A 26,908-nucleotide genomic window follows, 5' to 3' on the forward strand; every position below is an offset into this window, starting at 1 on the left:
ACCATATTGTATACTAAGTTGTTACCGGTAAACGCCATGCAGACCAATGAGTATACTATGACGGATTTAGTGTTTCCCAACAGTTTATGAGGTCACTGTGACTGGGAAATATTGACTTATGTGCCTGGATAACAAATCCCTAAAAGAGGATAGTTTGGAAATTATAGTTTCGATTAAGACGATGTGCTTTCCTTATTGTCAGCACAAACAGCTATAAGGAAGAAGAAACACATGAAAGGACATCCGACACTATGGGTGCGTCCAAAATGGCACCATTTTCCTTATATAGAGCCGTACTTTTGACTAAGTAGTGCACTATAGAGACTTCGGAGCCATTTGGGATGCACTCTATCTGTTGTCCTAGCGACGGGCTTGACAATATTCCCTCAGGCCCTTTGATTTGAATAGTGTGAATATTTATGTTCTATAGGTGTTTGGCTGTTCCTAATGTGTGCAGTCTGCAGGAAGATAAAGAGGACAGTTATTGCCAGGATAAATGGCTATTGATTATAGGAAGCTTGTCCTGCCAAAGGAAGCATTAAGGGCACTTCATTATCTCATCATTATCAGGTACACAATGGATGTGAAGAAGAAAAGGCACAATGAATATGCTCCGGATTAACTCTGTCCTGGTTAACACCTTTGTAAAAAATACATCCATATAATCAGAGTAATCCAACATCATTGTAAATACACTTTATCAGATTAAAAAATAAAACATTTACATAGAAAATATATTTTAAAAATGAAAACACTGAACTGATACCAAATAATTACATTGTGATTATCTAAATAGCTATACCTATCATTGGAGGTTGCTGAGGGGAGAACGGCTCATAATAATGGCCAGAGTGGCACAAAAGGAATGGCATCAAACACCTGGAAACCATGTTTGATGTATTTGATACCATTCCACTGATTCCCCTCCAGTCATTACCACGAGCCCCAATTAAGGTGCCACCAACCTCCTGTGAACCTATCATCTATCGTGTAAGTCAATACATGCCAAATTTAAATTGTTACGCAAATCAATGCATGATTTGAAGTGAAAGAGAGTTCCAACTGTGTGTAGAATTCATCCTTTACACTGTAAAATAGACTGCTTTACAGCTAACTGCATGCAACAATGAGACATGGCAGTAATGGTAGAATATGTGAACAACTGGTAAAGATATGGAGGATGGATGGGACAGACAGACAGAACAGGTTTTTAAAATGCTGTGCAACCATTCTATGGGCTGGTTGAAGTCAAAAGGAAACGCAATGCACTAAGAATGATCAGACACAGTAATACGAGGTGCTAATGGTGTGCATGGACCTGTACTGTTTCCCATGTCTCCAGGCTGGTCCATCCATCACTGTTGTCACGGGCCAAGAAAGTTTGATTACGCCTAGTCCAACCACTTTCATGCAGTCTGTAGGGACAACAAGAAATAGACAATCTGTACCAAATAAATGTATTGTATGTCATTATAGCTTGTCTACGTACACTCGCAACCTGGATTTGTTAGACCTACGGTGGTAGGCTATATATTGGTGATTTCTGCCACTGAAGGTATGCTATACCAGATAACCTGGTGACAGGGGACTCTGAAAAACATGACAAGATAAGAGCTTGATCTTCTAAAAATAATACCTTCCTATCTCATAGGCAGCAACACATGACGATATCCCCCCCCATCTCCCTCCACGGCCATGGGAACAGGTGCAACCTGGTATGAATAAAGCGGTAGACCAACACAGCAGGAGAAGACAGTAAATAACATGGTCTGGTGCTCTGAATTCCCTCCACACTCACAAAGCTGAGTAAAGGACACACACGATACAGTATATCAGTGGTTTATGACACTCAGACCTATACCGAATGTATTTCTATGGAATTAGGATTATGGAAAGCACAAATGGTGTTGTGTGGGTGTCGGAAAGTGGATGTGGCAGACTGACTGGGGTGTTTCAGGTTTCAGCTATAAACTGACATTCAGCAGCAGCTTTTCCAATGTAAGCAATATCTTCCCTAGGGACATATAGGGGAAATACTGATGATTTAAAGTCACTTGCTGCATCCTTATGATCTGTGGAAGTCTTAACACCTACATATCGGCGCTCTCATTTCCATCTCATTCCCGCTTCAATTTGTTACTCAATGACCAGCCTCTCTCTGGGGAGCAATAACATCTCCCACAGTAAACTGCATTAGTTTAATTCCTCCTAGGATGTTGCCAAAAAAGACGGCTGGCGCCAATTAGTTGTCAATAGTCAATGTCATTAATCACACCCACTATCACCCTTTGTGGATGAGTAGATGTACTGTACGCATGGATCAGAATGTGCTAACTCATAGTGGTTGACCTGCATTTGGGGAACTTTACCTATACATTCCTTACTCCTTCCATCATTCCTAATAAATCCAGCACTTTTTTCAACAATAATGGTCAAATGTAAGTAATTTTGTGATAAAATGCATCTCTACAACTTTACTTTGGTATAGTAACCTAGATTATATAAATAATGATGCCTTCTGTGAATCAAATGCACTGATAGTGCAAGTGAGAGGGTGACAGCAAGGAGGTCAGACATCAGAGCCCTGAGGAGCCTGTGATAAACTTCAATGCCACACTCAAAAGTTCAGACTCCCTGCTGTGCTAGGCCAAGACATGAGCTGCTTTCTGTAAATTACAATGTTCAAACCTGATGCCCTGACTGCTATAACTGAAACAGATAATCAATGATGCATTCATAAAATATTTATGTGAAATTCCCATAGATGGGCATAATTTATGGAGAATCGTAGGCTACTTACATGCAAAAAATGTATATCAAGTATTGCCACCTAAGCTGTACTGTTGTCCTCAATTGACTAGATTGAATGTTCAAATTGCGCCCTCTACAGTAGACTTTTGGGATTCATACAGATTATATAAAAAAATATTTAAAAAAAATACTGGGCAGTTGATTTAACCAATGGTTGAAGGGCTTAAAACAAAAAATCCAATGAGAAATGTGCACATGCTTGTTTTTGAAATAGGAGGAGCAAGATGGCTGCCACCAGTGGGGGCCTTCAGGTTCCTTGGGGTGTACTTTGACTCTAGGCTGACCTGGGCAGAACACATTTAGAGAGTGGTGGGAAAGTGTAAAAAAGGTGCTAAATGTTATGCTCTGTTTGACAGGGAAGAAGTGGGGGGCTTGGTTGGGTCAACCTACAGGGACATGGGTGTCTCATCCTGCGAAAGGGATTCTACACATATGCTGGGAACATGAGAGAGGACAGAACATGAGCTTTGGGTGGGTGGGTAATACCCAGGCGAGGGAGATGGGACGCTATGGAAGGGAGTTTAGCCCCACGGCAGTTATTCCTGTGAACCCACCATGGCTACCCCCTCCTCCAGTAGTTGATCTCGAAGTGTTGGAGAGACTACGGAAAGATAGGGAGGGGGTTGATCCATCTAATTCATTTAATAGACATCTGGATATTGTATATCAGGATTTTGTGACCATTTACACAGATAGGGGAACGAGGCAGCTGATGTACTGACTAAACAAGCACTTAGTAGTGGGGATGTGAATGTTTCAATGAACAAGGCAGAGGTAAAAAGTGGTGGTGCCGAGATGGCAGGAGTAATGGAATAGAGACACTCAGGGCAGACATTTATTCCAAGTTCTTCGGAAAGTTCCAAATCAAATCAAATTGTATTGGTCACATACACATGGTTAGCAGATGTTAATGTAAGTGTAGCGAAATGCTTGTGATTCTGGTTCCGACAGTGCAGTAATATTTAACAAGTAATCTAACAATTCCCCAACAACTACCTAATACACACAAATCTAAAAGAGGTGAATGAGAATATGTACATATAAATATATGGATGAGCGTTGGCCGAGCGGCATAGGCAAGGTGCAATAGATCGTATAAAACAGAGTATATACATATGATATGAGTAACGTAAGATAGTTGAAATCGGAGGTTTAAATACACCTTAGCCAAATACATTTAAACTCAGTTTTTCACAATTCCTGACAATTTATCCTAATAAAAACTCCCTGTCTTAGGTCAGTTAGGATCACCACTTTATTTTAAGAATGTGAAATGTCAGAATAATAGTAGAGAATTATTTATTTCAGCTTTTATTTCTTTCATCAGCTACCAAATACTAGTTGAGTGTATTGCCGTAATTTTTTTTTTACTTGGGTCAAATGTTTCGGGTAGCCTTCCACAAGCTTCCCACAATAAGTTGGGGTGAATTTTGGCCAATTCTTCCTGACAGAGCTGGTGTAACTGAGTCAGGTTTGTAGGCCTCCTTGCTCGTACACGCTTTTCAGTTCTGCCCACAAATTTCCTATACGATTGAGGGCAGGGCTTTGTGACGGCCACTCCAATACCCTGACTTTGTTGTCCATAACTTTGGAAGTGTGCTTGGGGTCATTGTCCATTTGGAAGACTCACTTGCGACAAAGCTTTAACTTCCTGACTGATGTCTTGAGATATTGCTTCAATATATCCACATCATTTTCCTTCCTCATGAAGCCATATATTTTGTGAAGTGCACCAGTCCCTCCTGCAGCAAAGCACCCCCACAACATGATGCTGCCACCCCCGTGCTTCACGGTTGGGATGGTGTTCTTCGGCTTGCAAGCCTCCCCCTTTTTCCTCCAAACATAACGATGGTCATTATGGCCAAACAGTTCTATTTTTGTTTCATAAGACCAGAGGACATTTCTCCAAAAAGTATGATCTTTGTCCCCAACCGTAGTCTGGCTTTTTTATGTCGGTTTTGCAGCAGTGGCTTCTTCCTTCCTGAGTGGCCTTTCAGGTTATGTCGATATAGGACTTGTTTTACTGTGGATATAGATAATTTTGCACCTGTTTCCTCCAGCATCTTCACAAGGTCCTTTGCTGTTGTTCTGGGATTGATTTGCACTTTTCGCACCAAAGTACGTTGATCTCTACGAGACAGAACGCATCTCCTTCCTGAGCGGTATGACGGCTGCGTGGCCCCTTGGTGTTTATACTTATTGTTTGTACAGATGAACGTGGTACCTTCAGGCGTTTGGAAATTGCTCCCAAGGATAACTTGTGGAGGTCTACAATTTTTTTCTGAGGTCTTGGCTGATTCCTTTTGATTTTCCCATGATGTCAAGCAAAGAGGCACTGCGTTTGAAGGTAGGCCTTGAAATACAGCCACAAGTAAACCTTCAATTGACTCAAATTATGTCAATTAGCCTATCAGAAGCTTCTAAAGCAATGACATAATTTTCTGGAATTTTCCAAGCTGTTTAAAGGCACAGTCAACTTAGTGTATGTAAACTTCTGACCAACTGGAATTGTGATACAGTGAATTATAAGTGAAATCATCTGTTTGTAAACAATTGTTGGAAAAATTACTTGTGTCATGCACAAAGTAGACAAAGTCTACAAAGTAGACAAAGTAGATGTCCTAACCGACTTGTTAACAATACATTTGTGGAGTGGTTGAAAAATGAGTTTTAATGACTTCCATCTAAGTGTATGTAAACTTCCGACTTCAACTGTATGTAAACATTATTAAAGTGGCATTATTTAAAGTGGCACTGTTTAAAGTGACTAGTGATCCATTTGTTAAAGTGGCCAGTGATTGGGTCTCCATGTAGGCAGCAGCTTCTCTGAGTTAGTGATTGCTGTTTAGCGGTCTGATGGCCTTGAGATAGAAGCTGTTCTTCTGTCTCTCGGTCTCAGCTTTGATGCACCTGTACTGACCTCGCCTTCTGGATGATAGCGGTGTGAACAGGCAGTGTCTCAGGTGGTTGTTGTCTTTAATTATATTTTTTGCCTTCCTGTGACATCGGGTGCTATAGGTGTCATGGAGGGAAGGTAGTTTGCCTCTGGTGATTCGTTGTGCAGACCGCACCACCTTCTGGAGAGCCAGGAGAGGGCTGAGCATGCACCCTTGTGGGGCACCACTTGGGGGTGGCCCGTCAGAAAGTCCAGGACCCAATTACACAGGGCGGGGTTGAGGCCCATGGCCTCCAGCTGATGATGAGCTTGGAGGGTACTATGGTTTTGAATGCTGAGCTGTAGACAAAGAACAGCATTCTCACATAGGTATTCCTCTTGTCCAGATGGGATAGGGCAGTGTGCAGCGTGATGACAATTGCATTGTCTGTGGACCTGTTAGGGCGGTACGCAAACTGAAGTGGGTCTAGGGTGGTCGGTAAGGTGGAGGTGCTATGATCCTTGACTAGTCTCTCAAAGCACTTCATGATGACAGAAGTGAGTAATATGGGGCAGTAGTCATTTAGGTCAGTTATTTTTGCTTTCTTGGGTACATGAACAATGGTGGTCATCTTGAAGCATGTGGGGACAGCAGACTGGGATAGGGAGCGATTGAATATGTCCGTAAACACACCAGTCAGCTGGTCTGCGCATGCTCTGAGAACGCTGCTAGAGATGCCGTCTGGGACAGCAGCCTTGCGACGTTTAACAAGTTTAAATGTTTTACTCATGTCGGCCACGGAGAAGGAGGGAGGGCGCAGTTCTTGTTAGCGGGCCGCAATGGTGGCACTTTATTATCCTCAATTTAGTTAGTCTGGAAGCGTGACGTCGTTGTCGGTGACGTGGCTTGTTTTCTGTTTGTAGTCCGTGATTTCCTGTAGACCCTGCCACTCCACTTTGTCCCTGTACACGCATTTCGCTTGTTTGATTGCCTTGTCTTGTTTGGTTGCCTTCAGACATATTCCCAGACCTCTTTCCATGGTTAAATGCGGTGGTTCGCGCTTTCAGTTTTGCGCGAATGCCACCATCCATCCACGGTTTCTGGTTAGGGTAGGTTTTAATAGTCACAGTGGGTACGACTTCTCCAGTGCACTTCCTTATAAATTCACTCACCGAGTCAGTGTATAGGTCGATGTTATACTCTGAGGCTGACCGGAACATATCCCAATCCGTGTGATAAAAACAATCTTAAAGCTTAGATTTTGATTGGTCAAACCAGCGTTGAATGGTTCTAGTTACTGGTACGTCAAGTTGGGTAGGAGGGGGCGGCAGGAAGAGACAGAAGAGAGGAGGCTATTTTCACAAGACTAAGGGTGGGACACAGCCGGATGAATAAGACTTTAAATGTGATTGGAAAGGATCCAACAGGAAAATGTGGTTAATGCCAGGAAATAGAGACAGCAGAGCAGTATGGGCAGTATGAGAGGGAAAGATAGAGGCTGAGATCCTGTATGAGGGAGAAGGGGATACAGGAAATTAGTTTAAAGAGCATCATTAGATACAGTCTCAAATATTTTTTTAAAGAGAAACCGCTGGCAGGATCCAGGCTGCATCCCCGGCTGTGATTGGGTGGCGCACAATTGGCCCAGCGTCGCCCGGGTTTGGCCATCATTGTAAATAAGAATTTGTTCTTAACTGACTTGCCTAGTTAAATAAAGGTTATATAAAAAATAGGTAGCATTTCGTTTCTTCATGTCTCTGGCCCACACTCCAGTACAGTATGTGGCGGTAATGCACCATAACATTGGATGGCAACCGCAGATAAACACCACCGAAGAAGAAGAAGAATGGCCGCCACCATGAGCAAGTCTAATTGGTTTCGGTTGAGCAGTTTTCAGATATTTGGTTTTATGTTTAATCAGCGAAACAATCATAAATTAACATGTCTGTTTACGATTGTCCTTATTTTAACGTGGCAGTGTCTGGCAGACGATGGCTACGAAATGGATGACTTTTTAAAAAGGGAGCACTCGCTTACCAAACCATACCAAGGTAACGTTGGGCTGTCTTTTGCCGGTGTTGTGTCGAAAATCTCTCCCCCTTCGCGTTCTTCTTTGCTGCGACCTGTTTTGGTTTCAGAATGATTTTATCTTTTGATTTCCAGACAACGTATACAAATATTGACATTTGTCTTCTACAAAACCAGTATTGAGGTAATCAGAAAGTACTTACTGTATAGCTAGCATTCGCTATTGTCTCTAATGTTGCGATATGGGTATTGGCAGTATTTTGTTAACCCACCTAGCTAACAAGTGCCACCTTCATTGGATTGCATTTATTGCGCAATGATTCCCAATACGGGAAGGTGGTAGATTATTGATAGTAAAATAATACGGTGTAGTTATGTAAATGTGTAGAGAATTGTGTTATCCAAGGTGGATCACCACAATAAACAACCATTTAATGATGACATTATGGGTAGCAAACTAGGTATTTTACAAATGTAGCTTCTGCATTGATCCCTCTAAAAAGGACAGAGTTCGGTTGAAGTGCAACATTTACCTGGAGCTAACTTTGCAGATAGCACTACACGGTGATTTAAAAAGTCACTCAGTCGATCAAAAACATTTTTGCTAAAAGTATTATTATATTCCTCTTTAATTTACAATCTGTAGAAACATTTAGAATAGAAAGGTTCAGAACTTTTGTAAAACATCACAGCAGTGTTGAAAAATATATGGCAAATATAAATAAATTGATGGTGTTGGGGGATAGATGGGAAGGTTTGAGTGGCTCTGAAGGGTGAGATTTAAAACAACAAGATGACAAATGTAAAATATGCTGTGTCTGAGAAATTTATATTTTGAATTTTTGTGAAACAGCACAGTTAAAAATATATGTCAATGTAGAAATCAATCTGGATGGAGGGGTTGATGGTAGCTGAAGGGTGGGATTAAAAACAAACGAAAGTTAACTGTTGTAAAGTGCATTGGGTCTGTAAAATGTAAATAGTATGTATAAGCTTGAAGTAGGAACCTAAGTGTTGTTGTCCATTAGTTTACTCCAATTAAGAGGGGTGGGTAGGGTTAAGGGAAAATAATAAAGACAAATATATTGAAAAAATATATGCCAAAAATTACAAGAATGTGCAAAGCTGTCATCAAGGCAAAGGGTGGATACTTTGAAGAATCTCAAATATAAAATATGTTTTGATTTAACACTTTTTTAGGTTACTACAATATTCCAAATGTGTTATTTTATAGTTTTGATGTATTCACTATTATTCCACAATGTAGAAAATAGTAACAATAAAGAAAAACCCTTGAATGAGTAGGTGTGTCCAAACTTTTGACTGGTACTGTATATATAAAGGACAAAGATTGTGATTTGTTCTCAAAGGTAAGCTACAATATTCTCACATTGCTGTGATACAGTGGTGAGACCACTGGACAAAGATGCCTATATCAAGTTATCAAGCTATGTATAGGGATTGATTGTGTTTGTTTGGGTAGGGGTGGGCTCCTCCAGTTCCTCCCATTGGGACCTGATGGGCAACGCCATAATCACCACTGAGCATGTGCGACTGACCCCTGACTTGCAGAGCAGACAAGGAGCAGTTTGGAGCCGCATTGTGAGTTAAGCGCTCTCCATCCCCACTCTCCATACCAGCACCCACCAGCACGCTACTGCTTATCCTTGAACAACCCAAGACTCATACGTCGCTGTATTGTTAAGAACTCTAACATCATAACATCAACCTATAGGCTTAGCAGACACGCCACAAATTACGGCAATCACTTCACCTCATTTGTAGTAACACTAGCATAAATTAGGACTATTCTTTCTGACTACATGTACTACTCTATATAGGACATAGCATTTGAACATATTATGACAGAGAGCACTCAGGTAACATGCCGTGCCACAACCTGCTTTTCCTCATTCACTGTACTGTCTATGTCTGCCTGTATGGTCTCCTACCACAGCCCTGTTACCTGAGGGACTGGGAGCTGCAGGTGCACTTTAAGATCCATGGCCAGGGGAAGAAGAACCTGAATGGAGATGGAATGGCTCTGTGGTACACCAAAGAACGCATGCAGACAGGTACTGCGCTTGCACTGTCTAACACACAAACCAGGGTTTCCCAAAGGGCACCCTGTCCCCTATATAGTGCTCTACTGTTCAAAAGTAGTGCCCCATATAGGTAATATAGGGTGCCATTTTGGATGCACACCAAGGTTAAAAGATTCAAGTCTCTAGTGTTGTTAATATTACAACGCTGTCAGAATTGCCTCCCTAAAGTGTTGACTGCTGGGGTTTAACACTTGCAGGTCCTGTGTTTGGAAACATGAACCTCTTCACCGGCCTTGGAGTATTTTTGGACACCTACCCCAATGAAAATAATAACCATGAGGTACTCCAATCCCCCCCTCTGCCCAATCCCCCTACTCAGATCAAATAGCCTACACTCACTCACTCAGGTGGACAGCCCAACATTTATTTATTATGGGGATGTGTCTATTCCCAAACACTGATTGTGTGTAATTGGTTTGGGTGTACAGTGTTGTGTTTATGCTACGACCTGTGTTTCCTTGCTTCCCTCTTGGACACACAGAAGAAGTACAGCCCTTCAACTCAGGTAGCTACAGTAAACTATCAGCCAAGCCCAGTCATTTTCCCCTGAATTGAATTGCATGTTTTGTTTATTTATAACCTCATCACACCACAACCTGTCCCATCCATGTCGGCCATCACACATCATTTACGTGTCTCTGACTTGTTTGATGGGTGACGTCTCAACTCTCATCCATTTTGTGCAATATGTGGTACGTTGAAAGACGAGTGTCAGAAGTTGTTCCTGTTTCCCTGAGAATATAACTCTGGCAGAACTTCATGCATTTAGTCAATGGTTGTGTCTGAAATGGCACCCTATTCCCTATATAGTGCACTACTTTTGACCAGAGCCCTATTAGGGGATAGGGTGCCTTTTTAGATGTAACAAGTGTGTCTCAGGTCACTGAATGACAAACACCTGGCATATCACAACTACTTCTGTTTGTCTCTGCAGAGGGTGTTTCCATACGTGTCAGGTATGGTGGGAAACGGGACTCTGGCATATGAGCACGATCGTGATGGCCAGTCTACGGAGCTTGGCGGGTGCACGGCCCTAGTGCGCAACATTCCCCATGACACCTTCCTCCTCATCAGATACACCAAAAACAGACTGACTGTGAGAGAAACACACAGCACCACATTTAATAAAGTAAAAGGTGGCTGTTAGCATTTAGTAACATATTGACCTATGTTTGACCTCATGTCCTACAGATACAGATTGATGTTGATGGCAAACAGCAGTGGCGGGACTGTCTGGACCTACCAGGGGTGCGGCTGCCTCAGGGCTACTTCTTTGGAGCCTCCTCTGTTACTGGAGACCTGTCAGGTACTGATCTGGTCCACTGTCTGAACATCTTTTTATTTGTTCTATTTTCTATTTAACCTTTATTTAACCAGGCAAGTCAGTTAAGAACAAATTCTTATTTACAATGATGGCCTACACTGGCCAAACCCGGACAATGCTGAGCCAATTGTGTGCCGCCCTATGGGACTCCCAATCACGGCCGGTTGTGATACAGCCTGGATTTGAACCAGTGTGTCTGTGTTGATGTTTCAAGCACTGAGGTGCAGTGCCTTAGACCGCTGCGGCACTCGGGAGTCCAAAATCTCAGAACAGCACTGTCTCTGTTACTGGAGACCTGTCAGGGACTGGTCTGGTCTTCTGTCTGAACATCTCAGAACAATACTTACTGTCTTTGTGTTTCACTATCTGCATTATTCTCAAATATTTTTAGAATCTGATAAGTTCATACTAATCAGATCTATGTCAATTCTGAATGGAGAATGGTGGAAAGCCCGTGGTGTAGCGGGAATGCTGAAGTCCTGGGTTCGATCCCCACCTCCACCCTTCCTAATGTGATCTCTGTTCCTGTCTCCCTCTCTTTTTCCAGTTGTCTGAATAAAGTGTGAAATGTAAAAAATGTATTAGGAAATATTCTGAATGTTGAATTGTATTCATTTCTCCCTTCCTGTCGTTTCCAAGACAACCATGATCTGATCTCTATGAAGCTGTACCAGCTGACCGTGGAGCGTCCTGAGGAGGAAGAGGAGGAGGAAGAGCTCACTGTCCCCAGTGTTGATAACTTTGAGCAATTGAATAAAGGTAAGATTATACAATGGCAAGGTTTTCACATCTTGCATGCATCATTTAATCGTTTTTGCAGAAATTGTTTGTTTCAGAAAATGTGTGATAATTGTTTTTGCCTGTCCATTTCAATTAATGCATTTGATTTTAATGTCTTAATTTCATGATTGTGTTTGTCTTTCATTACAGTGGAGGTGCAAGAGGAGGGGATGAGTGGAGTCCAGCTCTTCTTCACCATAGTCTTCTCCATCATCGGTGTCTTCGTACTGGGAGTGGTGGCGGTGGTCATGTACGGGCGCTGGAAGGAAAACAGCCGCAAACGTTTCTACTGAGAGGAGAGAGGGATAGTCCGTCAGCATCCCAAATGGCTCCCTATATAGTGCACTACTTTTGACCAGGGCCTATAGAGCTCTAGTCAAAAGTAGTGCACTCCATAAGGAATAGGGTGGCATTTTGGGATGCTGTCTGAGAGAGGGGGATAATCTGTGAAGGAGCGCAAGAGCCTGTGAAGGAGCACATAGATTTTTAAACAACATACAACCAACATGCTGTCTGCCATACATAGCTTTACTACATAACAATCCCCTTACTTCAATAATACCTCAACTGAGAGAAATGAACCTATCTCAGCCAAAATAAATCAAATGTGACCCTTTTCATTTTTAATACTGTGAGATTCGTCTTTGTTGCCCTTTATTTCACCTCCGTGTTGAACACATGCCGAAGTTAGCTATTGTAGGAAAGGAGACCATGACCTGTGAATCGTTGACACTGTCATCAGCACACTGCACTCACCTATGTGTGATGTGCATGATGGCTGTGAGAATAGTGCTCTGTGGTTGGTATTGCACTATAGCCTTGCTGTCATGTTCTGCCGTTGAGACACAGAATTGTTTGCACTGACATGAAACGCCCACAAGAAGTATTATATTAAGCTGCCACAATAATTGTGTAATGAGAGATATAGTTGTTCTGAACTTAAGTGCCTAGCTAGGGCCAGTTTAAGATCAGGGCCCATATCCACAAAGCATCTCCGAGTAGGTGTGGCCTTCTAGATGGTAATGAATAAGATTATATGGACGGGGGAGCTGATCCTAGATCAATGCAGTAACTTTTTGAATACAGGCCCATGAATCACTATGTACACACACAACCTCTAGTTAACAATTCTAGCCTCTAGCCCTTGACAATTCTGTATTGCTGTGCTGTTACTACCATCGATATATCGTACTGTGCAGGTCATTGGATGCTACTCCCATTTGTTTGATCAAAGTTACACACTCGGTTTTCTCTGAGACTCTCGACCCTCCTTTGTAGGTTTTAAGTTAACAAACCGTTGTTTACCAGCCATTGTGTCAAGCACACAACTATCTCAAGCACTTAATTGAAACAGATCGTCTCACATGTGGCAAATATATTTATTGTAATGAATTAAGTGTTTGTGTTAACTCGATTTGAAGTAACTGTTTGTCTAGTACACCAACAAATGTCAACCTTTTATTTGACCTTTATGATTGATCAATTGTGTGTTGTTGACCTGTGAGTGTTTTTGTTGTTTTCTATGTTGACATGTTTTTACCCTGTAATGAAAAACTACACATTGACCATCCACATTGAGCCTCAAATGTGAACTGAGTTATCTGAAGTGGTTGTGTAGGAATGGTGGTTCTGTTGGGTATGGCTGAACTGTAACCCCTAAATAAGTAGCCTTAGTTTGTAATCTAATTTACAAAGCTACATTACCAATCCTCTCCAGCCACTTATTTCCTGGTGCCTTACCTGGGTTCGCAGGATGTTGGTGGCACCTTAATTGGGGAGGGCGGGCTAGTAGTAATTGCTGGAGTGTAATGGTATCAAATACATCAAACACATGGTTTCCAGGTGTTTGATGCCATTCCATTCCAGACAATATTATGAGCCGTCCTCCTCTCAGCAGCCTCCACTGCGGTTGTATTCTATTCATTAGTGCAAACTGTAGTAAAACCACTGGCGTAGCACATTTTATCTCGGCCTCATGGCGAAATGTGTAAAATACCATGAGATTAGCTATAATACTGCTTATTTGGACCTTGAACTGCACTATGCCACTGAGTAAAACGGTTTAGGTAAACTGTTAACATTGCAAAAAGTTTTGCTATGGTTTTCACTAATGAATACGACCCAGGATATGTCAGTTTATAGGAGGTCAAAAGTCGTATGTGAGACCCTCCAGCGGTGTATTTCTGTTTGTTCATAACGAAGCCCGAATGGATGGGGCTCGATGTGCTGTTTTCACACAAAATGTTTACTTAATTAAATGTTGACGTCTCTAGTTAATTATGTTTGGGGCTGTGTGATATGACAGTAATTTATTGTCATCATAAGATATCTTGAAGAAACCCACTCAAACTTTACTATTTAAATAATTATTTCAGTGGAATGAAAATGTGAAGTTTTGAAATTTACCACTAAAATATTATCTTGTTTGTGTACATGAAGAGAATGTGCACTGTAGTGCTCCTGTGTCAAATCTTTTTGAATAAACGTTTCTAATCTAAAACATTCCTAATCTTGCCCATTTGGAAACATATTTTGCCATGTATTTTTACCTCTCTTAAGCCTTGTTCACATTGCAGGGCTTAATGCTCAATCAGTTTTGTTTTTCAAATCTGTTTTGGAATACTGACAGTCCAAACAGCAAGTTACAAATGACCAAATCGGATTTGTGTGTGTTCAGCCAGCAGTAATTTGCTGACATGGCTACAATAGTTGTCATAGTAATGACGGGTGTGTGCGCAGTGTTGTAGGCCGATTTGGTGGTGGTGCTTCCTAACACTCAGAAGTTATGTAGCAAGCTAAGGTGACAAGAATGTCTGCAATGGACGTTTCACAGTTGATTTGAATGTTCAATATCATAGTGTACGAACACTTTTAAAACCTCAAAGGATAAGATGATCCAACTTTCAAAACAAGTCATTTTTGTCTAGCCACAGAGCCACAAACTAGCTAGCTAAGTGGCTGTTTAGTTTTTTAGCACATTCACTAATTTGTTTGTAAACAATTAACAAGCTAGTTAGCTACCACATGTTCTTGTCAACTGTCAACAGAGTACTTAGCAAGCAACAAGATATGCCAAATTACAGTCTTAATACCACTTTAGAGCAAATAAATCAGATTTGACCGTTCAGACAGGAGTTGCATGGCCAGGAATCAGGATTGTATCCGACTTTAAGCCACCTATGAAGGTGGTTTGAAATGTGGCTTTACATATCCTTTTCCATGTGCTTTTTGGCTATTAAGAATGGCACCGGAGGGGAAGGCTGACGTTTTATGAGCTCCTAACCAACTTTGCTAATTTGTTCGTTTTTTCACATTGTTTGTGACTTATTTTGTACATAATGTTGCTGCTACGGTCTCTTATGACCAAAAATAACTTCTGGACATCAGAACAGCGATTACTCACCTTGAACTGGACAAAGATTTTATCTTTAACGCGTCCGACGTGAAGGATATACCGCATTCTCGGGAATGAGCCCAAATCCCCGTCATTTGCGTGAAGAAAAGATGGAGAAAAGAGGGGCCAAGGTCGGGCTGACTTCTGAGAATTCGTAGGCGAGTGAGTAAACCTCCACTACCATCCATTCTATTGGCCAACATGCAATCGTTGGAAAACAAAATGTATAATATACAATCAAGACTATCCTACCAACGGGGCATTAAAAACTGCAATATCTTATGTTTCACCAAGTCGTGGCTGAACGACGACAGATGATATAGAACTGGCGTGATTTTCCATGCATCGGCAGGACAGAGAAGCTACTGTATGTCTGGTATGATGAGGGGTGGGCGTGTGTGTCAATTTGTCAATAACAGCTGGTGTGCGATGTCTAATATTAAAGAAGTCTCGAGATATTGCTTGCCTGAGGTAGAGTACCTTATGATAAGCTGTAGACCACACTATCTAACAAGAGATATTATTCGTAGCTGTCTATTTACCACCACAAACCGATGCTGGCACGAAGACCCCACTGAACCAGCTGTATAAGGACATAAGCAAACAAGAACATGCTCACCTAGAAGCGACGCTCCTAGTGGCCCTGAAAGACGGCCCTGAAATAATTTCACAGGACTCTATGTAAACTGGAAATCCATATATCCTGAGGCTGCATTTGTTGTATCTGGGGATTTTAACAAAGCTAATTTGAGAACACGGCTACCTAAATTCTACCAGCACATTGATTGATGTACCTGATCGAGCAAAACACTGGACCACTGCTTCTCTAATTTCCACCATGCATACAAGGTCCTCCCCCACCCTCCCTTCAGCAAATCTGACCATGACTCCATCTTGTTGCTCCTCTCCTATAGGCAAAAACTAAAACAGGAAGCGCCCGGGCTTATCTCTATCCAACGCTGGTTGACCAATCGGATTCTATGCTTCAAGATTTCTTCGATCATGTGGACTGGGATATGTTCCAGGTAGCCTCAGACAATAACATCGACATATACGCTGACTCGGTGAGTGAGTTTATTAGGAAGTGCATAGGAGATGTTGTACCCTCTGTGACTATTAAGACCTTCCCTAACCAGAAACCATGGATTGATGGCAGCATTCATGCAAAACTGAAAGCGCGAACCACCGCATTTAATCATGGCAAAGCGACTGGAAACATGACTGAATACAAACAGTGTAGTTATTCCCTCCGCAAGGCTATCAAACAAGCAAAGTGTCAATATAGAGACAACGTATTCAATGGCTCAAATACGAAATGTATGCGGCACGGTCTACAGACAATCACGGATTACAAAAAGAAAACCAGCTCCGTCGCGGACATCGACGTCTTGCTCCCAGACAAATTAAGCAACTTCTTTGCGTGCTTTGAGGACAATACAGTGCCACCGACATGGCCCGTTACCAAAGACTGTGGGCTCTCCTTCTCCGTGGCCGATGTGAGTAAAACATTTAAACTTGTTAACCCTCTCAAGACTGCCGGCCCAGATGGCATCCCTAGCCGCGTCCTCAGAGCATGCGCAGACCAGCTGACTGGTGTGTTTATGGATATATTCAATCAATCCCTATCCCAGTCTGCTGTCCCCACATTCAAGATGACCACCATTGGTCCTGTTCCCAAGAAAGCTAAGGTAACTGAACTATATGACTATCTCCCCGTAGCACTCACTGTCATCATGAAGTGCATTGAGAGACTAGTCAAGGATCATAGCACCTCCACCCTACCTGATACCCTAGATCCACTCCAATTTGCTTACTGCCCCAATAGGTCCACAGACGATGCAATCGCCACCACGCTGCACACTGCCCTATCCCATCTGGACAAGAGGAATACCTATGTAAGAATGCTGTTCATTGACTACATCTCAGCATCTCAGTCTCAGCTTGAGACCCTGTGTCTCAACCTGTGCAACTGGTTCCTGGACTTTCTGACAGGCCGCCCCCAGGTGGTGAAGGTAGGAAATAACATCTCCACCCCGCTGATCCTTAACACTGGGGCCCCACAAGGGTGCTTTCTCAGCCCTCTCCTGTTCTCCCTGTTCACCCATGACTGCGTGGCTGGCCATGCACGCCTCCAACTCAATCATCAAGTTTGCAGACGACACTACAGTGGTGGGCTTGATTACCAACAACAACGAGACAGCCTACAGGGAGGAGGTGAGGGCCCTCAGAGTGTGGTGTCAGGAAAATAACCTCTCAACGTCAACAAAACAAAGGAGATGATCGTGGACTTCAGGAAACAGCAGAGGGAGCACCCCCCCATCCACATCAATGGGACAGCAGTGGAGAAGGTGGAAAGTTTTAAGTTCATCAGCGTACACATCACGGATAAACTGAAATGGTCCACCCACACAGACAGCGTGGTGAAGAAGGCGCAACAGACTGAAGAAATTTGGCTTGTTACCAAAAACTCTCACAAAATTTTAAAGATGCGCTATCGAGAGCATCCTGTTGGGCTGTATCACCGCCTGGTACGGCAACTGCACCGCCCTCAACCACAAGGCTCTCCAGAGGGTAGTGTGGTCTGCACAACACATCACCGGGGGCAAACTACCTGCCCTCCAGGACACCTACAGCCCCCGATGTCACAGGAAGTCAAAAAGATAATCAAGGACAACAACCACCCGAGCCACTGCCTGTTCACCCGGCTATCATCCAGAAGGCGAGGTAAGTACAGCTGCATCAAAGCTGGGACCGAGAGACTGAAAAACAGCTTCTATCTCAAGGCCATCAGACTGTTAAACAGACATCACTAACATAGAGAGGCTGCTGCCAACATACAGACTCAAATCACTGGCCACTTTAATAAATGGATTTAATAAAGGTATCACTAGTCACTTTAAATAAAGCCACTTTAATAATGTTTACTTATCCTATATTACTCATCTCATATGTATATACTGTAGTTTAAACCACCTTGCCTATGCCGCATGGCCATATCTCATCCATATATTGATATGTACATATTATTATTCCATCCCCTTACATTGTGTGTATAAGGTAGTCGTTGTGAATTTGCTAGATTACTTGGTATATATTACTGCACTGTCGGAACTAGAAGCACAAGCATTTCGCTACACTCACATTAACATCTACTAACCATGCGTATGTGACCAATACGATTTGCTTTGGTCCTCCCACTGCGAATCGGGAAACCATGCCGGTTAAATTAGGCGACAGATGATGAAGTTCACAAGGTGGTGAAAGTGCATGGTATGAGCTTGATGCTCCTTTCCAATAAATGTCAAGGGTCTTCTTCTGGTGACATGGTGATCCCAATGCTTGACTTCTGTTTTGACAAATACATTTAAAACATTCTCGCTCTTTTCCATAATCTCATCATGTAGACTAGCCTTCCCGCACTGTCTCCGAGCTGTTGGCTAGAGCCGATGTGCCAGAGTTGGCACATTTGCTATTTAACTCGACAGTTTTTGTAACAAAACTATCCATAGAGTTGAAAAGGGGAAACACAGTGAACATTCGATTTTTATTCAGAACATGAAAATGTAAGCAATTTTTTTTTGTGCACTAGACATCACGCACTGATTTTTATATCTGCGACAAGTCAGTTTGGTGGAAAATACAACTGGAGGGAAAATGCGCATATTTTCTTTATGCGGATTTTAGAATATTTTCATGAAAATCTGTCGCAACTGGATGGAAACCTAGCTATTGAAGAGGTTTGAATGGAATGCTAGTGTACTTCCTGAATTGACTGGAATTTAAATGGAATTGTCCCCAAGCCTGATAGATAAACATTGGACTGTTTTGCATTGGTGATTACTCAATACTGTAAACAAAGTAATTACCTGTTTAGCCAAGGCCAGGAGGTGAAGATGACTGGTGTTTATGTTTGAGCGGCAGATAGCTTAGTGGTTAAGAGCTTTGGACCAGTAACGGAAAGCTCACTGGTTCAAATCCCAGTGAAATATCTTTTGATGTACCCTTTAGCAAGGAGCTTAACCCTAATTCCTCTGTATTAGAGTGTATGCTAAATAACTAAAATGTTAATAGTACAGGATCAAGTGAAAGGGACTCCACCCACTCTGTGAATGTATGAAAAGGTCCTTGCATATGATTGGCTTTGCGCTCTATTCATTGCTCTGGCATTTACTTGTAACTTCAAACATTGTGATTCTGTGTATAGAGGGGCGACTCTACTGTGAAGTATATATTTCACTTAGGTGTCTGACAACAAATATTGTCCTGCAGAGTTCCCTTTGATTCTTCTTTCTCTCTTCTTTCTGTCTTATGTCACCTCCAGCCCTTACCTGTCAACAGTCAACACCCAAAAGTATAGTGGTACCCAGGTATTATATCTGCTGTTTTAACTGAGGGAACGTTGTGGACTAATTTGTATCGATTTGTTTGTACGGTACCGTGTCCTCTTCAGTGATTTTTAGTTTTTACAGTAGATTCTACTGAGATATTATAATTTATATTATTATTTTTATTAGATTTTTGTTTTGTTTCAGACACAGCTGAAACAACAGTAGTACAGTCGTGGCCAAAAGTTTTGAGAATGACAAAAATATTAATTTTCACAAAGGCTGCTGCCTCAGTTTGTATGATGGCAATTTGCATTTACTCCAGAATGTTATGAAGAGGGATCAGATGAATTGCAATTAATTGCAAAGTCCCTCTTTGCCATGCAAATGAACTAAATCCCCCATAAACTTTTCCACTGCATCTCAGCCTTGTCACAAGGACCAGCTGACATCATGTCAGTGATTCTCTCATGAACACAGGTGTGAGTGTTGATGAGGATAAGGCTGGAGATCACTCTGTCATGCTGATTGAGTTCAAATAACAGACTGGAAGCTTCAAAAGGAGGGTGGTGCTTGGAATCATTGTTCTTCCTCTGTCAACCATGGTTACCTGCAAGGAAACATGCGCCATCATCATTGCTTTGCACAAAAAGGGCTTTACAGGCAAGGATATTGCTTCCAGTAAGATTGCACCTAAATCAACCATTTATCAGATCATCAAGAACTTCAAGAAGAGCGGTTCAATTGTTGTGAAGAAGGCTTCTGGGCGCCCAAGAAAGTCCAGCAAGCGCCAGGACTGTCTCCTAAAGTTGATTCAGCTGTGGGATTGGGGCACCACCAGTACAGAGCTTGCTCAGGAATGGCAGCAGGCAGGTGCGAGTGCATCTGCACGCACAGTGAGGCAAAGACTTTTGGAGGATAGCCTGGTGTCAAGAAGGGCACCAAAGAAGCCACTTCTCTCCAGGAAAAACATCAGGGTCAAACTGATATTCTGCAAAATGTACAGGGATTGGACTGCTGAGGACTGGGGTAAAGTCATTTTCTCTGATGAATCCCCTTTCCGATTGTTTGGGGCATCCGGAAAAAAGCTTGTCCGGTGAAGACAAGGTGAGCTCTACCATCAGTCCTGTGTCATGCCAACAGTAAAGCATCCTGAGACCATTCATGTGTGGGGTTGCTTCTCAGCCAAGGGAGTGGGCTCACTCACAATTTTGCCTAAGAGCACAGCCATGAATAAAGAATGGTACTGACACATCCTCCAATAGCAACTTCTCTCAGCCATCCAGGAACAGTTTGGTGATGAACAATGCCTTTTCCAGCATAATGGAGCACCTTGCCATAAGGCAAAAGTGATAACTGAGTGGCTCGGGGAACAAAACATCGATATTTTGGGTCCATGGCCAGGAAAATCCCCAGACCTTAATCCCATTGAGAACTTGTGGTCAATCCTCAAGAGGCAGGTGGACAAACAAAAACCAACAAATTCTGACAAACTCAAAGCATTGATTATTCAAGAATGGGCTGCCATCAGTCAGGATGTGGCCCAGAAGTTAATTGACAGCATGCCAGGGTGGATTGCAGAGGTCTTGAAAAAGAAGGGTTAACACTGCAAATATTGACTCACTTCATGTAATTGTCAATAAAGGCCTTTGACACTTATGAAATGTTTGTAATTATACTTCAGTATTCCATAGTAACATCTGACAAAAATATCTTAAGACACTGAAGCAGCAAACTTTGTGGAAATTAATATTTTTGTCATTCTCAAAACTTTTGGCCACGACTGTACAATAAATAATAATGAGGACAATTGACCTTTTTCATTATAGATTGTTGATGAGATGTTTGAAAGTTATATCACTTAAAATCACCACAACCATTTAAGTTTCAGTGAAATACAAAATATCTGATTATGTAAAGTAAATCTAGACTTAAAAAGTAAACTGCAGCAGGCTCTGACAATTAGTGGCATACTGTCAGTCATGGCTCTGTAATGGTAAATCATGCAATAAATTGGATTCAGTTTAAATTGTGTATGAAATGAAAAATATGCTTGGGTCAGGCACCATGCTGGGTTGCCATATGGAACAGTGCTGTCTTGTCAACACTTCAACCATTATACCTAAGGAGTAGTCATGGTAACTTGAAGCAGCTGCTTTCCAACTGTAAAGCTGGATTAGACATTATTTATCATCTCTAAAATGTGAAATGATTGGTGACATCATAAATCTATAATATCAAATGCATACTGTAGAGGGGATAAAAGCGTAAACACCACTTTCTATTCAGATACTTTGTTAATACTAAGTAATCAAAAATATTTTTATTCCTGTACATTTTTTTTTCTCTCAAATGTCTACATTTTAATATTAACAGTTTGAGAGTTCTACAATATCATCTATTCCCCTTTTTGACCCTGATGCAAACCTTATGTTCCAGTTGTGTGGTGCCTTCATCGTGGGTTTTGGAGATTTCCAGGTGATGTAATCTAGATTTTTCTCTCTCATCACATTCCTCTGCCCTATCAACCCTACCAACACCCTGGTAGTCACGGGAACCATCGTGACCTCTGTGTTACCTGGGAATCATGAATCATCACCCATGAAGGAAAACCATTGTATCCTCATCACTGTGAGTTTGCACAGATATTATTTACTCTTTATTTTATTAGGTAATTTGTCAAGGACTTTGCAGAAAAGGTACGCGTTCCAAATGCCACTCTATAAGACCCTGGTCAAATAAGTGCTCTATAAAGGTGCCTGTGGTCTGTGAGTGATTTGTGATCTGTTGTAATTGCAGTTTTGCATCCTGTTGTTTAGCTTGATGCTGGTGGAGCTGGCCATTGTGTTTGAGAGGGAGACAAGAGACATCTCAAGGCTTCTCTGCTGTTCTTATGACCTGATTTGAACATGGTAATGGTGGTAGTATTTGTCATATAAACATGTGACCTGTTTGCCACACAGATTGACACTTTCTTTTTAGAAAGACCTGATGGGTAACCTGGACAAAGAAGAAATCAAATCACATTTGATTTGTCACATGCACCGAATACAACAGGTGTAGTAGACCTATAGTGAAATGCTTACTTACACAAAAATAAGTATTAATAACACAATAAAAAAACAATAACGAGGCAATATACAGGGGGTACCGGTACCAAGTCAATGTGTAGGGGTACAGGTTAGTTGAGATAATTGAGGTAATATGTCCCTTCTAAGAGTATTCAGACCCTTTGACTTTTTATCATTTTGTTAGGTTACAGCCTTATTGTAAATTTGAATAAAACATTTTTCCCCCATGATGACAAAGCATTTTTGCTAATGTATTAAAAATTAAAAACTGAAATAGCACATTTACATAAGTATTCAGACCCTTTACTCAGTACTTTGTTGAAGCACCTTTGGCAGCGTTGACAGCCTTGAGTCTTCTTGGGTATAACAATACAAGCTTGGCACACCTGTATTTGGGTAGTTTCCCCCATTCTTCTCTGCAGATCCACTCAAGCTCTGTTAGGTTGGATGGGGATCAATGCTGCACAGCTATTTTCAGGTCTCTCCAGAGATGTTTGATCGGGTTCAAGTCCAGGCTCTGGCTGGGCCACTCAAGAATATCCAGAGACTTGTCCCGAAGCCACACCTGCGTTGTCTTGGCTGTGTGCTTAGGGTCGTTGTCCTGTTGGAAGGTGAACCTTCACCCCAGGCTGAGGTCCTGAGCGCTCTGGAGCAGGTTTTCATCAAGGATCTCTATGTACTTTGCTTTGTTCATCTTTCCCTTGATCCTGACTAGTCTCCCAGTTCCTGCCGCTGCAAAACATCCCCACAGCATGTTGCTGCCACCACCATGCTTCACCGTAGGGTTGGTGCCAGGTTTCCTCTAGAAGTGACACTTGGAATTCAGGCCAAAGAGTTCAATCTTGGTTTCATCAGACCAGAGAATCTTGTTTCTCATGGTCTGCGAGTCTTTAGGTGCATTTTGGCAAACTCCAAGCGGGCTGTCATCTGTCTTTTACTGAGGAGTGGCTTCCATCTGGCCACTCTACCATAAAGTCAAATCAAATCAAATGTATTTATAAAGCCCTTCTTACATCAGCTGATATCTCAAGAGTATCTCTATCGCTCCTGCTGTCTCTATAGAGTTGAAAACAGCAGGTCTGGGACAAGTAGCACGTCCGGTGAACAGGTCAGGGTTCCATAGCCACAGGCAGAACAGTTGAAACTGGAGCAGCAGGTGGAGTGCTGCAGAGTTGGTCCTTCTGGAAGGTTCTCCCATCTCCACAGAGGACCTCTAGAGCTCTGTCAGAGTGACCATCAGGTTCTTGGTCACCTCCCTGACCAAGGCCATTCTCCCCTGATTGCTCAGTTTGGCCAGACGGACAGCTCTAGGAAGAGTCTTGGTGGTTCCAAACTTCTTTCATTTAAGAATGATGGAGGCCACTGTGTTATCGGGGACCTTCAATGCTGCAGAAATGTTTTGGTACCCTTCCCCAGATCTGTGCCTCGACACAATCCTGTCTCGGAGCTCTACGGACAATTATTTTGACCTCATGGCTTGCTTTTTGCTCTGACATGCACTGTCAACTGTGGCACCTTATATAGATAGGTGTGTGCCTTTCCAAATCATGTACAATCAATTGAATTTACCACAGGTGGACTCCAATCAAGTTGTAGAAACATCTCAAGGATGATCAATGTAAACAGGATGCATTGGAGCTCAATTTTGAGTCTCATAGCAAAGGGTTTGAATACTTAAGTAAATAAGGTATTTCTGTTTTAAGTTTTTAATAAATCAGCAAAATAATCTAAAAACCTGTTTTCACTTTGTCATTATGAAGTATTGTGTGTAGATTGCTGGGGATTTTTTATTTATTTAATACATTTTAGAATAAGGCTGTAACATCACAAAATGTAGAAAAAATCAATGTGTCTGAATTCTTTCCGAAGGCACTGTTCATGTAGGTATGGGTAAAGTGACTATGCATAGTGTGTCAGACCAGGGAGTTGGGTCAAAACGTTTACACAGATCAGACACAGACAGAGTAGGTTTAGCTCAGTTTCAAAGGGGTTTATAAAAATTATAGTTCAAAAAGAAAAGAATAGGTCTCCCCCATGAGACCCTCTCCGGGATACCATCTTCTTGGCTCCGGGTCTTGCTGTATCCTGTGGGGATCAAAAACTGAACTCACTCCTGTTACCTCTGCAACCGTCCCTATACGGGAGTCCTTTCTTCCCACACTCTCTCCCCTGTTTGCTGCCCTTCTGGCAGCTTTATGGGACTTGCACAACTGGTAAGCAATCAGCCCTTGATTACTCACAAACTCCCAATCAGCCCCAATTAGTTCTGGCCGGAGACCCCGTTGAGACCTGGCACGTCCAGCAGATGGAGCCATCGCCTCATGATGTATACTCAGCCTGTCACCAGGCTTCTACAAGTCTCCTCCTTCCTGGTGGCTGACCTGCTGTAGGCCACACCTCCCCCCTAAGCTCTGTCGGAGAGGGGACTGTCTTCAGTGCTACGCATGTCTCCCTTCTCGAAAGGGCATCCAAGTTTCCATGCATCGCCCCTGACCTGTGCACAACAGAAAAAGAGAAGCGTTGAAGGGACAAGAACCACCTGGTGACCCAATCATTTGTGTCGTTTCCCCTGGCCATCCAGACCAGGGGAGCATGGTCTGTGACCAGGGTGAAGTGGGTACCTAACAGGTAATACTTGAGAGTGTCTAGCGCCCACTTTATCGCTAGACACTCTTTCTCAACAATAGAGTACTTTTTTCCTCTAGGTATCAGCTTTCGGCTGATGTACATGATGGGGTGCTCCTACCCATCGTGTATCTGGGACAGAACGGCCCATAGTCCCGTATCACATGCATCCGTCTGGACCACCATCGGCATCTGGAAATCGGGTGTTACAAGAATCGGATGGGAGCAGACGGCTGAACGGCGCTCCTGTCTCGTCTGTCCAATTCACAGTTTTCGGGAGGCGGGCCCTGGTTAGATCGGTGAGGGGGGAAGCTATAGCTGCAAAGTTGGGGATAAACCGGCTATAGTATCCTGCCAGTCTTGGAGCGTGGAACGGGCCAGTCACGTACAGCGTGAACCTTCCTCTCCTGGGGCTTGACGTTCCCCCGTCCGATCAAATACCCCAGGTACTCCACCTCCTCGAACGCTAATTTGCATTTCTTGGGGTTTGCGGTCAATACGGCTTGTCTGAGCACGTCCAGCACCGCCTGGAGGCATGTCAGGTGCTCTTCCCAACCTTGGCTGTGGATGATGATATCATCCAGATAGGCTGCTGCGTACTGCTGGTGGGGTCGAAGCACTCTGTTCATCAGTCGCTGGAATGTGGGCGGGCTCCGTGGAGACCGAACGGGAGCACCTGGTACTGATACAAACCGCCTGGTGTCAAGAACGCTGTCTACTCCCAGGAGGAGGCTGCCAACGGTACCTGCCAATATCCTTTGGTCAGGTCAAGGGTGCTGATGTACCCGGGCCTTTCCCAATCAGTCAATGAGCTCGTCCACCCTCGGCATGGGGTTGGCGTCGAATAAGCTTATGTCGTTCACACCCCGGAAATCACTACAGAAGCAGAGGCTACCGTCCGGTATGGGGAACCAACACGATGGACTCATCAACGACCCCCATCCTCAGCATAGCCTCCACTTCTTGTTTCACTGCCTACCTTCGGGCCTCCGGAATCCGATATGGCCTCTTTCATACCGTTTCCCCTTCTCGGAGAACACCACCGTGTTCCGATCGACGAGCTCCCTGAGCTCTTGCTTCTGGACCGGGTTGAGGTCCTTGTTGCTCGGGACCACCACTGGTACAGTTGGCGTCCTGGGTCCCGACCATAACACGGACAAGGCTGTCCTCTTGTGCCACTTCTTCAACAGGTTCACATGGTATATCTGTTGGGGTTTCCGTCTCCCTGGTTGTCGTATGCGGTAATTGCCGTGTTGCCAGGAACTTACTTTCGTCCGTGGCCCTGTCTCCCACCTACAATTCTCGGGGCTGGGCTCCCCGATTGTAGACCTGGGCTTGGGCGCGTTGGGCCTTCTCCATATGTTCCCTCACAACTGGCCATATGGCTGTCATCTGCTCCCTCATCATCTCCACGTGCTCTACCACGCTGCTTAATGCAACCACTGTGTCGGATTTCAAAAAAGCTTTACCAAAAAAGCACACCATGAAATACTCTGAGTACGGCACTCAGAGACCAAAACAACCCAAACAGATATCCGCCATGTAGTGTAGTCAACAGAAGTCAGAAAT

At 43.0% G+C, this 26,908-nt stretch overlaps 1 protein-coding gene and 1 long non-coding RNA gene across 3 annotated transcripts; one reads left to right on the top strand and one right to left on the bottom strand.

The window, feature by feature from the left end:
* Nucleotides 1-859: 859 nt before the first annotated feature.
* LOC139389846 (uncharacterized) lies at nt 860-8,002 on the bottom strand. Its single transcript, XR_011629436.1, has 4 exons — nt 7,919-8,002; nt 7,725-7,810; nt 1,637-1,712; nt 860-1,415 (listed from the first exon to the last, which is right to left on the bottom strand). It is a non-coding gene; the product is annotated as an uncharacterized lncRNA (long non-coding RNA).
* On the top strand, nt 7,495-14,424 carry LOC139389845 (VIP36-like protein). Of its 2 annotated transcripts, XM_071136821.1 has the most exons (9): nt 7,495-7,738; nt 9,199-9,317; nt 9,673-9,790; nt 10,018-10,100; nt 10,302-10,325; nt 10,755-10,916; nt 11,012-11,126; nt 11,784-11,903; nt 12,075-14,424. In XM_071136821.1, the coding sequence occupies exons 1-9, from the start codon at nt 7,495-7,497 to the stop codon at nt 12,215-12,217; spliced, it is 1,128 nt and encodes a 375-aa protein (XP_070992922.1). In that variant the 3' UTR covers nt 12,218-14,424. The 2 variants fall into 2 exon arrangements, with proteins under 2 accessions (XP_070992922.1, XP_070992923.1); XM_071136822.1 differs by lacking the exon at nt 10,302-10,325 and having other exon boundaries at nt 7,520-7,738.
* The last annotated feature ends 12,484 nt before the right edge of the window (nt 14,425-26,908 follow it).

The sequence above is a fragment of the Oncorhynchus clarkii genome, chromosome 30 (genome assembly GCF_045791955.1).
Source record: "Oncorhynchus clarkii lewisi isolate Uvic-CL-2024 chromosome 30, UVic_Ocla_1.0, whole genome shotgun sequence".
Lineage (NCBI taxonomy): Eukaryota > Metazoa > Chordata > Actinopteri > Salmoniformes > Salmonidae > Oncorhynchus > Oncorhynchus clarkii.

Excerpts from the sequence above, each read along its gene's own strand:
- LOC139389845 (XM_071136821.1), top strand. The coding sequence starts at position 7,495 with ATGGCAACCGCAGATAAACACCACCGAAGAAGAAGAAGAATGGCCGCC. Across the intron at positions 9,318-9,672 it reads GAGCAGTTTGGAGCCGCATT|CCCTGTTACCTGAGGGACTG; the intron begins GTGAGTTAAGCG and ends CTCCTACCACAG. Across the intron at positions 11,127-11,783 it reads TGTTACTGGAGACCTGTCAG|ACAACCATGATCTGATCTCT; the intron begins GTACTGATCTGG and ends GTCGTTTCCAAG.